The 15,860-nt window shown below is 42.2% G+C and overlaps 1 protein-coding gene across 1 annotated transcript; it reads left to right on the forward strand.

The window, feature by feature from the left end:
- Positions 1-2,231: 2,231 nt before the first annotated feature.
- cxcl12b (chemokine (C-X-C motif) ligand 12b (stromal cell-derived factor 1)) lies at positions 2,232-15,441 on the forward strand. The gene is made up of 4 exons (XM_038978713.1): positions 2,232-2,392; positions 5,944-6,061; positions 10,382-10,465; positions 12,257-15,441. The coding sequence occupies exons 1-4, from the start codon at positions 2,326-2,328 to the stop codon at positions 12,285-12,287; spliced, it is 300 nt and encodes a 99-aa protein (XP_038834641.1). The 5' UTR covers positions 2,232-2,325; the 3' UTR covers positions 12,288-15,441.
- The last annotated feature ends 419 nt before the right edge of the window (positions 15,442-15,860 follow it).

Genomic DNA, 15,860 nt, shown 5'->3' on the forward strand with positions numbered 1-15,860 from the left:
TTCTCTAACTACACCATCTACTGTTTGCTGCACGGTGGCCAAGTAGACCTAGCCTGGTTAAACCACACTGAATGCTGTGCTCACCATTGTTTCACTTTACGTCAATCTGGTTTAACCAGGCTACGTAGACCTACCTTTCACTGACACCCACAGCTTTGTCAGACGTCTGGCTCTGGCTCTGGCAAGACCTCCAGTTTAGATACAGTGTGGTAATAGCCACTTATAAGGAAACGTGCACACACACTCTCTCTCTTTCACTCTCACGCACTCTCTCTCCCTCAATTAAATTCAAAGGGCTTTATTGGCATGGGAAACATATGTTTACATTGCCAAAGCAAGTGAAATAGATAATAAATAAAAGTGAAATCAACACTATATTTCTCTCTGTTTCGCAAACACACACACTCACACACATCTGTGTCCCGTTAGATTGCTCCTCGCTATTAGTTCCCTTTTTTTGTTCTCATGGAAAGTTAGTTTTATCAGAAGGTTCCAGATAATTGCTTTGGGAACCAGTGAGTACAGAAAATACATATGTGGCTCAATTGGCTATTTCTTAATTTATTCCCCACCTGTTAGTTTAAGCATTTATTTAGTTATTACTGCATATCATCACATCTTAATGTCCCGCTAAAGTACAACCAGTTTTGTTTTGTTTGTAATGTCATATTTGGCCGCTTTTTACATTCTCTCGATTTTATCATTAGTATGGATAAGAGTTTTTCCTGGCAACATGACCTGACCAGAGGAAATGATGTGTCCTAGTTAGGCTATAACTAGGATTTAATTGCCTTATAATTATTTTCCTGACCAGTTTTTCCTGACCACGTACAGTATCCTGACCAGGAGAAACACTGATAGAAGGACAGTTGACTGGGTTCTCATGACAGTTCAGTTAAAGGATAACATAATCCAGGCATGGAGGAGAGAGAGATGACTGGGAAGACACAGGCCAGCCAGAGAGACAGATGACTGGGAAGACACAGGCCAGCCAGAGAGACAGATGACTGGGAAGACACAGGCCAGCTAGAGAGACAGATGACTGGGAAGACACAGGCCAGCCAGAGAGACAGATGACTGGGAAGACACAGGCCAGCCAGAGAGACAGATGACTGGGAAGACACAGGCCAGCCAGAGAGACAGATGACTGGGAAGACACAGGCCAGCCAGAGAGACAGACGACTGGGAAGACACAGGCCAGCCAGAGAGACAGATGACTGGGAAGACACAGGCCAGCCAGAGAGACAGATGACTGGAAAGACACAGGTCAGCCAGAGAGACAGATGACTGGGAAGACACAGGCCAGCCAGAGAGACAGATGACTGGGAAGACAAAGGCCAGCCAGAGAGACAGATGACTGGGAAGACACAGGCCAGCCAGAGAGACAGATGACTGGGAAGACACAGGCCAGCCAGAGAGACAGATGACTGGGAAGACCAAGGCCAGCCAGAGAGACAGATGACTGGGAAGACACAGGCCAGCCAGAGAGACAGATGACTGGGAAGACACAGGCCAGCCAGAGAGACAGACGACTGGGAAGACATAGGCCAGCCAGAGAGACAGATGACTGGAAAGACACAGGCCAGCCAGAGAGACAGATGACTGGGAAGACACAGGCCAGCCAGAGAGACAGATGACTGGGAAGACCAAGGCCAGCCAGAGAGACAGATGACTGGGAAGACACAGGCCAGCCAGAGAGGGGGGGGAGCAGGCAGGGTCCCTGTAAACAATAACACTCCAGCCATTCAGCTGTAATAGGAACAATATTAGGCTAGCAGCAGGGAGCCCAGGCTCTCCAAATAGTCTGACTGACAGCCCCAGAGAGAGCGGGAAAAGAGGGGGGGAAATGGAGAGAGGGGGTAGTTTGTGAGTTTGGGAAAAGAAAGGTGAAGGAGGGAAAGTGAGAGGGAGGGAGAGAAAGAGAGACAGAAAGCAAAAGAGAGGAGACCTGAGAGAGAGAAGGAAAACGAGACATAAAGAGAGACATTGTGAGAAAGAGAATGAAAGTAATAGAGAGAAATAACTTAAAAGAGAAAGAGAATTTCTTCTTGATTGTCTGCCAGCACATTTACAATCGAGGAACTCTCTGCCTTTCATTTAGCCAGTGCAGCTCACCCCCCCCCTCCCCACCCCCTGCCTCCTCCTGAGAAATTAGGAGCCTCCCTCCTCTCTCTCCCCTCCCTCTCTCTCTCCCTCAGCCTCCGTGCTTTAACAGTGTGTAGAGAGGAGCTGACAGTCAGTCTACCCTGAGCCCTGCTGGATAGTAGCTGTGAGAAGCTGAGCCCTGAGCCTCTTGTAACTCCATCCTCCTACATACAGCCCACCATGGATGTCAAAGTACTGGCTGTGTTGGTCCTACTGGCTGTGGCCTTGGATGTACCTCCCTCTACGGGTGAGTTGGTCTGGGGATGATTTATCTGTCTGGGCATGTCTTCTACACTCTTAGAAGAAAAGGTGGCATCTCAAACCTAAAAGGGGATAACCCTTTGAAGAACCCTTTTTGGTTCCAGGTGAACCCTTTTGGTTCTAGGAAGAACCCTTTTGAGATCCATGTAGAACCCTTTACACAGAGGGATCTACATGGAACCCAAAGGAGTTCTACCTGGAACAAAAAAGGGTTCTACCTGGAATCAAAACGGGTTATCATATGGAGACAGTTGAAGAACCCTTTTGGAACCCTTTTTTTCTAAGACTGTATTAGTGTGTTCTTTCTTGTGTTTAATCTATCTTTATTTATCTATCTCTTTATTTGAGTCATTTTAGTAACTTAGCAAAGAGAGACTTTATGTATGTGTTCTAGAATGTCTGGGGATGTGATTTGTTCTAGAAAATGATGACATGTTGGTGGTTGTGGAGGTTGTCTTGATATTGTTGGTTCATTTGAATAGGTGTTGTTAGACTAGATGTGGTTGTGGAGGTTGTCTTGATATTGTTGGTTAATTTGAATAGGTGTTGTTAGACTAGATGTGGTTGTGGAGGTTGTCTTGATATTGTTGGTTCATTTGAATAGGTGTTGTTAGACTAGATGTGGTTGTGGAGGTTGTCTTGATATTGTTGGTTCATTTGAATAGGTGTTGTTAGACTAGATGTGGTTGTGACATTTGGCTGGTGTTGCTGAGAGACGGGATACACAGCAGAATAACTTGTGGTTATGAGTTGTGGTTGTGGAGGTTGTCTTTTGGCTCCTTGATGTCTGACTGGATTTGGTAAAATAAGTAAGTGATTGTTGATGTGATGGAGATGTTATACTCAAATTGGTTGCATTTGTTTTTTTGTTGTTGTTTGTATAGTTGAATTTTAAGTAGTTGGTTATTTAGCTTATTCTGGAAATGTCTAGGTTTGTGTTTACTTTTGCCATTATTTATGTATCTTCTCAGTTGCCTTTTGTTGTAAAACTTTCATGAAATACTTTTCTACTTGCTTTTAACACTTTGATATTTCAACCACTTTAATTTCTCAAATCTTACATCTTAACGGCATACAAATGAACAATTAAAACGATTTGTCAAAGACAGAAAGTAAGATCTTACGATTTAGAGGATGATGGGTCAGGGAGTCAGTGTCCCAAATGGCTAAGTCTCCCCCATACCAATATCACAGCAATGACCCTCCACCTTATCAGGCTCTATTATCATGCTAATACTGGGTCATTATGTATGCGGCTTACAGCACCCGGCCACAAGTGACCATCTAGCTACAACCTCTGCTTCCCAAATAGAACACTATTCCCTTATACAGTGCACTACATCTGACCAGGGCCCACAGGGAAACCCATAGGGCTCTGGTCAGAAGAAGTGCACAAAATAGGCAATAGGGTTCCATTTGGGATGTAATTAGTTTCTTTCACAACCCGCCTTGTTTAGCCCCTAATTAGTTTCTAGTTAAAAGAAGCAAAATAAAACAGATAAATACACAAGTTACCCCCTCCATCACCCGGCCATCCTATCGTCTATGCAATCAGGGTCTCCCTGGCTAGGGGTAGTAACAACAGGCTTAGCATAACACAGCAGAGGTTGAGCTAACTTCAATTCAACTCTTCTCTCTGACTTCTCTCTCTCTCCTGTTGTTGTTTATTTTGCAGTGGATTCACGTGATCACAGTTTAATCCCACAGTCAAACAAGGGATCCATTTGTACGCCGTTAAGATGGAAGATTCGAGAAATGAAAAGAATGTAAATATCAAAGTGTTTTAAAGTAAACGGAGAGAGTCTTTCATGAAAGTTTTACAACCACAAGGCAACTGGAGAAGAGACATGTTCAGCCAATTGACCTCTTCCCATCTTCAAAGAAAAACTAATAAAAATCATTGTTGGAAACAGGTTATCAAGAATTTCACATTTCATGTTCATCTTGTGTCAAATTTCCGGCAGGGCATCCCCTCTGAAATCCCAGAATCTAAGAACATTTCAGTCAAAAGCCTGAGTATATGCTATTGAGTGAAAAGATTCTTCGTTTCAGGAACCGGTAGGAACCAGGGGTGATATGCAATTATTCTAAGAATGTAGCCTACTTCTTAAAGGGACTCTTTTGATGAGAATCTAAGCTTTGTGTTCTTGGAGCTTTGAGAAAGGAGGGAAACATTGGGAGCCCCAGTGGAGTAGAACGATAAGGACTCTTCTGGGATAGAGAGCTGTGTCTTGAATGTTCATAGTGAAAAGGCAGTATGACGGCGGATGGGACAATGAGCGCTGGTCTGAGAGTCTCTGTGTGTGTGTGTGTGTGTGTGTGTGTGTGTGTGTGTGTGTGTGTGTGTGTGTGTGTGTGTGTGTGTGTGTGCGTGTGCGTGTGCGTGTGCGTGTGCGTGTGCGTGTGTGTGTGTGTGTGGGCATGTGTGTGTGCATACGCGTGTGTGAGTGTGTGTGGCAGACTAATCTCTTTTTAATTGCTTTGCCTTTGGAACTAAAGGCAGGTAAATGTATACTTTCCCATGCATTGTCAGGGTTAAATACAGTAGTTTTGTACTTGGTGGGAGTGTGTGTTGATTATTTGAGGTATGCATTTAAATGCATGGACGTGTGTGCTGTTTTGTCTTAACGGTATTTTATTAGAAATGTATAAATAACTATAACAGTGTGATTGAATTATTTAAATGAAATTTTCCTCTCAGAGCTTTTTGACCCTGAACAACATATTCAAGTAATCTTCTTCAAATGCTTATTTTTGCTAGTTTTATCTTAGGTGTAGCTATCTGCCATGCTCAGCAGGCCAGTTGAAAGTCAGGGACATTTCCCCCAGCTTTGTACACCGGTTTAACAGAAATACTGGAGTTTACCTCAGTGAATGTGAAGATGATTAACAACAGGTAAAAGTAGAGTAGTGTTGAGTGTGTACGGTGAAAGTTTGGTGAGAGTGTGTGAGTGTGTGTGTGCTATTTATGAGACCTGGTTGTAACACTGCGTAAACCAATCTCACACACCACTGACTATTGATTTAGGAGCTGTTGCTGTCATGGAGTACAGTGAAAATGGATTTAATCCCCAATGTCCAGCGGCAACGGAAATCTGTCTTCTACTTTACCTTGTTTGTTCTTACAAGCTCTAATATGAAATGAACAAATTCTTCCTAGTTTGGGACTAAGGTCAGCTAAATGTTCTGTATATTTCTCATGCATTGTCGGGCTTAGAGACAGTAGATTAAACATATTTGTTCTAACAAGAACTCTGATATGAAATGAACAAATTCTTCCTAGTTTCCTGCCTGCAATGATTGTGAGTTGTTGCATTTTGGAGGTGTTGAGTCTCATATTGTTGGTTCAGCTCTAACTATCATAATGCTAGTGTTGAGACATTACTGTCCCTCACGCTGTGAGCTTTGGTTGTTCTAGTTTTAAGACATAGAAATGGTCGAAGCTCACATTCTCTCAGTGTCCGGTACCTGGTACCTGGTACCTGGTACCTGGTACCTGGTACGGTATCTTACTATGTTTGTGGTTGTTGTTTTCAGCTAAGCCCATCAGCCTGGTAGAGAGGTGCTGGTGTCGCTCCACTCTCAACACCGTCCCTCAGAGGAGCATCAGAGAGCTCAAGTTCCTTCACACACCCAACTGCCCTTTCCAAGTCATGTGAGTAACCTGCTGGTGCATTATGGGATGCTTTTTAACCCTGATTTTGGGTTGTGTTTTAGAAGACTTACAGCTAAGTTCCTTAGTTTGTCATGTGAAGAACTGTCCACACCGCTCATAAGAACAACTAGATCGCTGTATTGCTTCTCCCAAAAGTGATGGTTTCATTACTGGGCTGGGGAGTAACAGGGAAGTTTTGTAGGAGACAACCCCATGTTCTCCTCAGCTCTGCACTACACTGCACAGATAAGAAAGTACTATGGTGGCCAACACTGGACATCCCACACAGCACACACAGTGATGCTGCTCACAGAAGGGGAAGCTATTCACTATATTTAGACAGACTTTTTCTGGAGATAAAGCAGAACTATTTAGGCCCAGTAAAGCATTGGTAAGCAACCCTGGTCTGAGACAGCTGCATGTTGAGAGTGTGAGTTAGCTTCGGTTCCCGGGCGCAGCACTGAAGCACCTGATTCAACTCATCAACTAATCGTCAAGGCGGTGACTTGTTGAATCAGGTGTTTGTTTTAGGGCTGGACAGACACCTGTCAATGCCACGGTCCATGTTACTCTACGGGACCACTGCAATGTAGTTTAACCAGAGGTGGAAGAGGAAGCGACTCATCCCACTCCCACATTTTTTTCTTATTCATATATAGTCAATGAACTAAGCAGACCAGAACCAGCTGCTAATGCATTGGTGCCTATGGGAGAGCCATCCCTTAAGCAGACTGGAAATGTGACATCTTCGTTTATCTACCATCTTTGCTTTAACACAGCACAAGCCTGCATGGCTGAAACCAGAAGGACCTTGGCCTGATACGTATAGTCAAGTAGGGATAAACTAGCCTGGTTCCAGATCTGTTTGTGCTGTCTTACCAACTCCTATTGTCAGCTGCTACAGCTAAACTAACTTAGTTCTAGATCTGTTTGTGTGGTCTTGCCAACTCCTATAGTCATCTCCTAGGGCAAAGCCTGTTCAGAATAGCCTGATTCAGCCCAGTAAGACCCCTCTGTTAATAAGATCCCATGTGGATTCTAATGGCGCTTAACTTTGGTTCCCATTCCATTCGGCTAAGCATCAGTCCCATATTATGAGGTTTTAATGATTGCAGTTGGAGGACCACAGTGGAGGGAAAGACAGAGTGAGAGAGGAGAGAGAGTGAGAGAGGAGAGAGAGTGAGAGAGAGAGAGAGAGAGAGAGAGAGAGAGAGAGAGAGAGAGAGAGAGAGAGAGAGAGAGAGAGAGAGAGAGAGTGGAGAAAAGAGATGCAGTTGCTATGGCTCTCCCCAAATGGAAAGAGATGTTTAGATTAGAACAACACGGTAAATGGCCAGGAGAGGAGAGAGGAAGCTGACAGAGGAGTGTCTCTCTCCAAGCTAGCTCTAGGGGGGATTTTAGTCTTGTTAAGGAAACAATCATTAGGGGTCAACGTGATGACCTTTATGTTGCAGCTGACCCTCTCTATCCTTCTTTCTTTTATTCCCTTCGCTCACCAGCCGCCCACATTTAGTGTAATTTAAATGGCCTGGAACGCATTAAGCCAAAATGCTTTGCCTATTTGTAACCTATAGAAACCAGGTGGCCAGAGCCAAAAAGCCAGAGGGGTTTGGGGGGTGGGGAGGGGGGGGGGGGGGGGGCATTAGGGGGTTAACTCATGGCAAGGGGTCAGTAAGGATACAAATCTGGTCAGGACACACAATCATCAAGAGATACACACATTTGCACACATAGGCATTAAGGAACACACATACGCCACCAAAATCTTCCACTTTTCCCTCTTATTCCCTCCAAACCCCATCCAAAAGTTATTTATGACTGAGCAGCAGGGGAGAGAGGGGCAGAGAGCTCGCATCTCTTCTGATATATCTATTGTCCTTGGATGAAAGACAACAGGGGTAACACTACACCTCCCTCTCCCCCTCCATCCCTCCATACACGCCCCTGTCTCCTCCGGCTTGTTGGCATTAGCTTGCTGTGAAGTAATTACTACCTACTGTGTTAGAAGCTCCAGACTGCCAGAGCCCCGAATTCCAACAGAGTCAATCAGACGCTAGATAGTCCAGACACACACACACACACACACACACACACACACACACACACACACACACACACACACACACACACACACACACACACACACACACACACACACACACACACACACACACACACACACACACACACACACACAGCCTAGAGGGATAAACCTAAACCAGGAGACACATCAAAACAGTAAAATGGATTAGCTGCACTAAATATATAAAAGAGGACAGGATGGGGGTTGGAGGGAGGGAGGAAGGTGGTATCCTAGAGGTAAACAAACGGGGAATCCAGTTACCGGCTTTTATTTATCTAAACAACTGGGATGTTGGTTTTGGGGGGATTTGAAGGGGTTTGATGCGCTTGAGATGTTCTTTCATCTTATTGGGGTAAGGGTAGTAGGTGGGCCATTTGGTCAATTGAAGAGGCTGGTGTTTAATAGGGATGGAGAGTTTGGGGGAGGTGAAATTGAATCAGAAAAGCGGTAAAGGAGTGATGAAGGAGAGATTCAGAGGTGGAGAGGAATGTGTTTAATTTACAGGGTTGTGAGAGGAAGAGAAGGAGGGAGAGAAGGAGGGAGGGAGGAGAGGTGGTGAGGTGCTACATGAGTTGTTAACTCTCAAACACGACCTTTTGACACAGAGGTGTTAGATCCATATGTTTGGGGAAGGAGGGGAGGAGAGGAGAGAGTGTGCACACACACACGCACACACACACACACACACACACACACACACACACACACACACACACACACACACACACACACACACACACACACACACACACACACACACACACACACACACACACACTACCCCGTCTCCCCCTAAAGCTCATGGATCAGAAACACTCACAGAGGTGTCCGATCTCGGGACAAATGCCCCTCTCTCAAGTCGACACTCAAGTCAACCCTCTATCAACACACTACAGTCCTCTACAGGTGAACCACTTACTCCCATATACACCCCACAGTCTGTAAATCCCAGGCTAAATGGCCTGACATCAAAACCTCCTTATTGTTAGTACCACCGGCTTAACAAAGAGATCAGTGTTACCGTGCTTTATTATCATTGCAACAGCTGTCTAAGTGGAAGGAGAGAGATGGGATTTCTCCCCTGTGGCATGTGGTGGGGGACTTGATGTGATTTAATGCATTGTGATCCTTACAACTGGCACTAAGCATGTTTTGTGGGTTAAAATATGCTGTGAATACAAGTTTTAATAACTGTGATCCTTACAACTTGTTCATAATATGTTTGTTCTTAAAAAATATGCTATGGATTTTAATAACGTGTTGATTGTTCACTGGCAAATGTCCCTGGAAATTAGTGACATATAAATAAGCTTGATAAATATAATTTTGGTCAAATAACTTATTTTTCAAGATACATTATGTTACTCTTGACTTTGCAGCCTTATATCATACTGAGTGATGTTTGTTTTGTGTGTCCAGTCCAGTACAGTAGTTGGTTTAAAGGAAAGGGAACTTCATTCATCTTAATGTGTTTGTTTATTTTGACCCTGAATGAGCAGATAGACTATATCAAAATGATGGAACAGACTTACTTTTAGATTACAGTATACAGAGTTCATCAGATGTCTCTTCAATCTTCAGATACATGAATTATACAGACTAGATTTAAGTAACCTATAAAAACTGTGTCAAACAGCAAATAATGACTTCAAAAATATTACCTCAAATGTAACCCTTTTGATTTTATTTTTTTTAAATAAAACAAATATAGAAGATTACATACTGTATACTAAAATATGCCACTCATACTATTCAGTTCACTACTACAAGACCCATGAGTCTATAAAGACAGATGTGTCAAACTGAAATAGATGCATTCAGAATGATTAGTTCAAAAGAAACCTAGAAATGATCTATATTTATTTATCTATGTACATAATTGAAGTGTAATAAAAACTCGTACTATTCAACTCGCTACTACAAGGCCCACGAGTCTCGTTACAGTTTGACCGAAACACGGCCACAGTTGACCCTAGTTGACCCCACGTATCAGGTATGTGTGTTACTGATAACAGCTACACAGCACACTATCCCTGGATGTTCACCAGAGCGAGAAGACGCTAGGCCAGTTCATGAGAACTTACTGGACTCGGCTTTTTTTTGTTCCCTTTCTTTTTCCAGATCATTCTATCCTTGAATCAGATAAGAAAACAGAGAAAGTGGATGCTCGGAGAACACTGAAATGAGTCTCTGCCTAATTCACTTTCTCTCTCCCTCCATCCCTCTCCCGGTCACAGTGCCAAGCTGAAGAACAACAGGGAGGTGTGCATTAACCCCGAGACCAAATGGCTGCAGACGTACCTGAAGAATGCCATTAACAAGTAAGAAGAAACCTTACTTCCCTCTTTGACAAGTAAGAGCTGATCACAGGGTAGCCTGGTCCCACATCTGCTTGTGCTGTCTTGCCAACTCTTATGGTCATTCATTGTCACGCCAAACCATAGGAGTTGTCAAGACAACACAAACAGATCTGGGACCAGGCTAGTTCGCTGGTAACAGTGAGAGACATGGAATGAAATACGCCCCTGTTTTTATCTGCAAAATCCAAATGAAATGGGAGAAATGGAACTGCTTAAGTACAGTAACAACAGTTTAGTGTCATTTTATAGCCACTTGTCCACTTTGCATTGTGAAATGGCTAATTTATCGGTTTGATTAGAATTGTTGGTATGTGTGTGTCATTAAAAGAGATGAAAGTGACAGGTATTTCTGGGTGTTTGTTTCTCATTATGCGTGTTCGCTACTCAGATGGCTACTGAGATATGAATTAAAGACTGGGAAAGAATACTTTCTGCTCATTCCTTGCAATCCCTCTGATAATTTAAGCGTGGCATTCAGAGCATTCCAGGTCTTTCAGTAAACAATCAGAATGTATCTGGGAAATCAGGGATGTAGTAGAATTTCATGACTTCAAAAAAGTTAGTTTTTTTTTTATTTACAGATTTTTTACCTAAAACTTTATGCAAAAATAAACAGGTGTTATTTTCACAAGTGAACTAACTTCATTAATTTCATGGCTAAAAGACAGTAGTTTGTGTATAAGTAAACAAATATGTGTAAATTGAAGGCACTTTCACAAAATGATCAGGACTAATTTGTCTACAAATAGTAAAACTCATTCCACTAAGGGAAAACAATTCCACTAAGTTTTACACCCAAGGAGTAAACTGTAAAAAACTACAATAAACAATAACAGGCACACTATACAGAATATTATAATGAATCTAAATGGGTTGTGCAGTTAAAATGTGTGTTAAATGTGCATTCCTTATAAAAACTTCCCACATACAGTGTCTGGTGATCATTTTCACCAACCATGCAAAATGTCTGCCTCTTAAAAACGCCTATAGTAAATAAATCTATAATGGAGGAACATTTTACCACAAATTAGGCATTTTCTTGCTGTTTAGTCCCCAATGTGGCATAGTTACAAAAGACTGCATTTGCTTGAAATAGCTAGCCAAAAAAACTGTGTGTACAAATATTTCTAAGACGATGCATATCCAGATGATCTTGTTAATGAAGGTTTAAGTATATATGCTCTCGTAGAACTGCATCGTGTTTATAAGTCCAGTCTGCCAGACAAACAAACTATATTATTAAACAACTAGATACTGGAGGCCTACGTGACATGTTACACACTTAGAGAAAAAGGTGCAATCTAGAACTTAAAATGGTTCTTCGGCTGTTCCCATAGGAGAACCCTTTGAAGAACCAGTTTTGGTTCCAGATAGAACCCTTTTGATTCCATGTAGAACCCGTTTGGGTTCCATGTAGGACCCATTTGTTTTTTTGTTTGTTTTTGTTTTGTTAGTTTTTTTAGGGGGCATGTAGGACTCTTTCCACAGTTGGAAAACAGTTATCCTATTTGGACAGCCAAAGTACCCTTTAAGAACCCTTTTTACTAAGAATGCATGTTTCAAAACCCTGCATGATGCAGAACATAGCATCAATATACCAATGAGCACCGTACTAAGTATTTATCATAAAATTACATTAGGGCCCAGAGTTGTTCCTAATCAGGTGATGTCAAGTGGCCACACGGGAAAAATGAAGTTACACCCATGAATCCTCCTTTAATCAGTGTCTAATTCCTCTCTTTCTGTCTCCAGGGTGAAGAAGTCCAGAAGACGTGCTCAGTAAAGGAGACGTATACACCATCCTGACCGGCCTGAAGTGCCCCAGTCCCAGGCCAGCTCTCTTCCTCCTCCTCCTCCTCCTCCTCCTCCACTACTCAGATATGTAACTCTGTAGCTACACATCTCTGCTCTGGAACACTCTGGAACGTTCTGGAATGCTCTGGAACGCTTGCAAAACCAGCACTTCACCGCCAGACCGACCATGATGCCTTGCTGCTGCTGCTGACCCCGCAGCCACCCTGCCTCCCACGCTGCAGACACCTCTCCTCACGCTGTTAGCACCAAGTGCATATACCTAATTATATCGGAATGTGTGAGTACGTGTGTAAAGAGTGTGTGAGTACGTGTGTAAAGAGTGTGTGAGCGCAGTGTGGTTGTTCTTAGTGTGTGTGTGTGTGTGTGTGTGTGTGTGTCTGAACTGAGTGTGTAAGTGTACGTCTGTATATAAAGTATTTTTCCTACTTTTACAAGAGGCAGTAAAGGGACATTTAAAGTTTTTACACCCGGCTCACCGTCTCAAATGTGCTGAGCAAGGACTTGTGGGTATCACCAGGGGTGGGCTCTGACTGAGGGGTTGAGCCCACTCTGTAAGAGGCGACCAATCAGGGCTGATCAAACATTCATAACAGGGGAAATAGATAGTCACCCCTAACTGATCCAAGGTCAGATGTTGTTTAATTCCTGATGGTTAAGTCTAGGATGGTAGGGAAGGAAATCTTAGATCTGTGGTCAGGGGCAACTTCTATGTCAAGCCTTAACAAGCATTCCAGTCTAGCCAAGACAATGGCGGACATGCATTGATTCAGGTGTTTCAACTCAAGTGATCAGAAGACATTAGTTTGAAGTGATACATATCTTTTCAGGAAGAGAGGCTGTGCACTGAATCACATGGAGTTTCCATTCACAAGAACAGACCGGTGAAGATCCCAATCAGACGATGCGTACAGGCCAGGGGTTTCTAACCTCTCCTCGGTGACCACCAGACGTTTCACAATTTAGTTGTAGTCCTGAACTAACTCACCTGATTCACCTATTCAAGGCTGGTTAGTTGACAAGTTGAATCAGGTGTGCTAGCTGTGGAATAGATCAAATACATGGAATGACTGGGGGTCCCCGAGGAGAGGTTTGAAAACCAGTGCTGTAATAAAGGGAAAGTTATCTGCTGTAATACAAGCCGACAGCCTTTATTGGAGGCAGACAATTCTGTATTACAGTTCAGTCCTGTGCTGAATAGAAAAGCCCACACAATTAGAAGAGTAACTTAAGCAACTCAGCAAGAGCCAAGGGTTGTAAGAACGATGGCCTTGTGGGATAAGATTGTAATGCAAAACAGGGATAAAACCCCATATCAATGCAGATTTTTATACAGTTTGTGTGAATGTAATGTTGTCCGTTGCTATAGTCTAGGCTGTAAGGCATTGAATGAGACACAGAGTCATTTTTCAGCAAAACAAGCAATATGAAATTAATTTACCTCAATATTCTGGGTATTTACCAACAAATACTGGCGCAAAATAATTGCTGTATTATATTAAGTATAGTAAGATTCATTACATACATTTCTATACAGGATCACATTGTCTGATTATTGGATTTGACTCATCAATTGCTTAGGAGCTCACTTTAGGCCTACTCCATAGTTATAAACCCTCACATATCCTTAGGCAGGATTTTAAAGCCAGTATACGGCCACATGAAATACCTGTTACTATCCTACAGTATTGACTATCACATTGAAACTGAATGTTGCTGAGCTGGGGGCGAAGGAAAGTTATCCTACTTTGATCGTTGAGCCACTTTAAATACCAGATACGTCTTTTAAATTGGTATTTTTACTGTAATGATTTTTATTTTTGTATATTTGATATATTCTAAGATAATGAGATATAACACAGTATTTGTAAGTACATTTAAGCAGTATTAGATGAAGGCATAACCAGAGAGTACTGTATACCAACCGCAGTACTACTGTATTATCAAATCAAATTTTTATACATTTATCACTTTTCCAAAAACGTTTTTTTGCAATATCATAAAAACACAACATGCTATGTGTCTATTAGCTTCATTTAGTGCAGCTGCAACATGTTGAAGTTAATGTAATAAACATTTATAGTCCCCCAGATTAAATTGTGGCGACAGGTCTGGCTTGAACAACAACAGAATATTATAGAAATACAGGGTTCATTAACATAGTTTGCCCTGATTCAATCCTCCCTTGAGGAGGTTTATCCTAATCAACCAATAATCTGACGGCATTCATCCACTGATGCAAGATGGGCAAATCGAATAAATCCGGATTGTAATGCAACATACTGAGATACTTTAAAACAAACATTACTGTTGTCATTAGGATATCTCAGCTCAGGGAGATGTTCCACTGAACCGGCAATTCATTCCTCATTAGGACCCCCTAGAACACTCTAGAACAATGTCATTGGGATTCCGTTCTATTTCTCCTGACAGCGTTCCACAGAGTTTAAAATATGAAGTGCCAATAGTACCACGGAGCCAAAACAGAGAACAATAGATTTAAGTATGAGCCGGGGGACCGACACATGTTTTCAATCAAGCCCCTCCCTCCCAGCCATTCCTCAATGATGCGGATTTCTATACTCTTTTACTGTTGCCATTGTTTTTCTATTGTCAAAATAGAGTTCCAGGTCTATTCAAATCTCCAGGCATCTTAGTCTGTGAGCTAAGTGCAGCTGTTTTGGTCCAGAAGTTATTAAGTATCTGTATCACATCGTTTGTCATAAAGGAAGGGAATTTGGTCATTATTTAAGTGTTTGAGAACCATTCTGTTCAATGCCTTGCTACAGTTAGCTCTACAACCAAACCAAACAACATGGCTGTTACCATTTGACTTATCATATCTGTTATTTGGACCACATGTGCAAATAAATCATTGCATAAGCGATAATATCCCAAATGGAAATGTATGTGTTTTTTCAGAAGTGTATTTGTTCTATATGGGTGCTCTCCCCAGACAATGTGAATAAAATGTTCAATTCTTTTGAGGCAGCTTACGACACAAGTATCCTTCATCTAAGATGGATTGTTTAATTAAACTCTGTATGTTCACTGTGTTTGTATAAACCAAGAAGCAATATGATACCTATATGATACTCACCCTCTTTTTCAATAAACATATCAAATAAAAAAAATGGAATGTTTAATTTCTTGTTAAAAAATTAATAATTTGTATATTTATTGAAAGTAGCATCAATAGAAAAGTGCGTTACGAATTGTCTCCATTTTGTCTCCTGCTCTGTCTTCATTGCATTGCAGACCCATCACAATTGTGTTTCATTATGACTACAGACTTACTGACAGAAAATGTCACATTAGACTGAAGGATGTAGATATTTCTGTTTCAAAATAACTTCACTTAGAATCACCCAAACCAGTTTGATGGTAATAGATGCTGGATACCAGACTCTCACACACACAACCTAGACAGGTGGAATATAACACACACACACACACCACACACACACACACACACACACACACACACACACACACACACACACACACACACACACACACACACACACACACACACACACACACA

This window comes from Salvelinus namaycush, chromosome 39, assembly GCF_016432855.1.
Source record: "Salvelinus namaycush isolate Seneca chromosome 39, SaNama_1.0, whole genome shotgun sequence".
Classification (NCBI taxonomy): Eukaryota; Metazoa; Chordata; class Actinopteri; order Salmoniformes; family Salmonidae; genus Salvelinus; species Salvelinus namaycush.

Excerpts from the sequence above, each read along its gene's own strand:
- cxcl12b (XM_038978713.1), top strand. The coding sequence starts at position 2,326 with ATGGATGTCAAAGTACTGGCTGTGTTGGTCCTACTGGCTGTGGCCTTG. Across the intron at positions 2,393-5,943 it reads GGATGTACCTCCCTCTACGG|CTAAGCCCATCAGCCTGGTA; the intron begins GTGAGTTGGTCT and ends TGTTGTTTTCAG. Across the intron at positions 6,062-10,381 it reads AACTGCCCTTTCCAAGTCAT|TGCCAAGCTGAAGAACAACA; the intron begins GTGAGTAACCTG and ends TCCCGGTCACAG.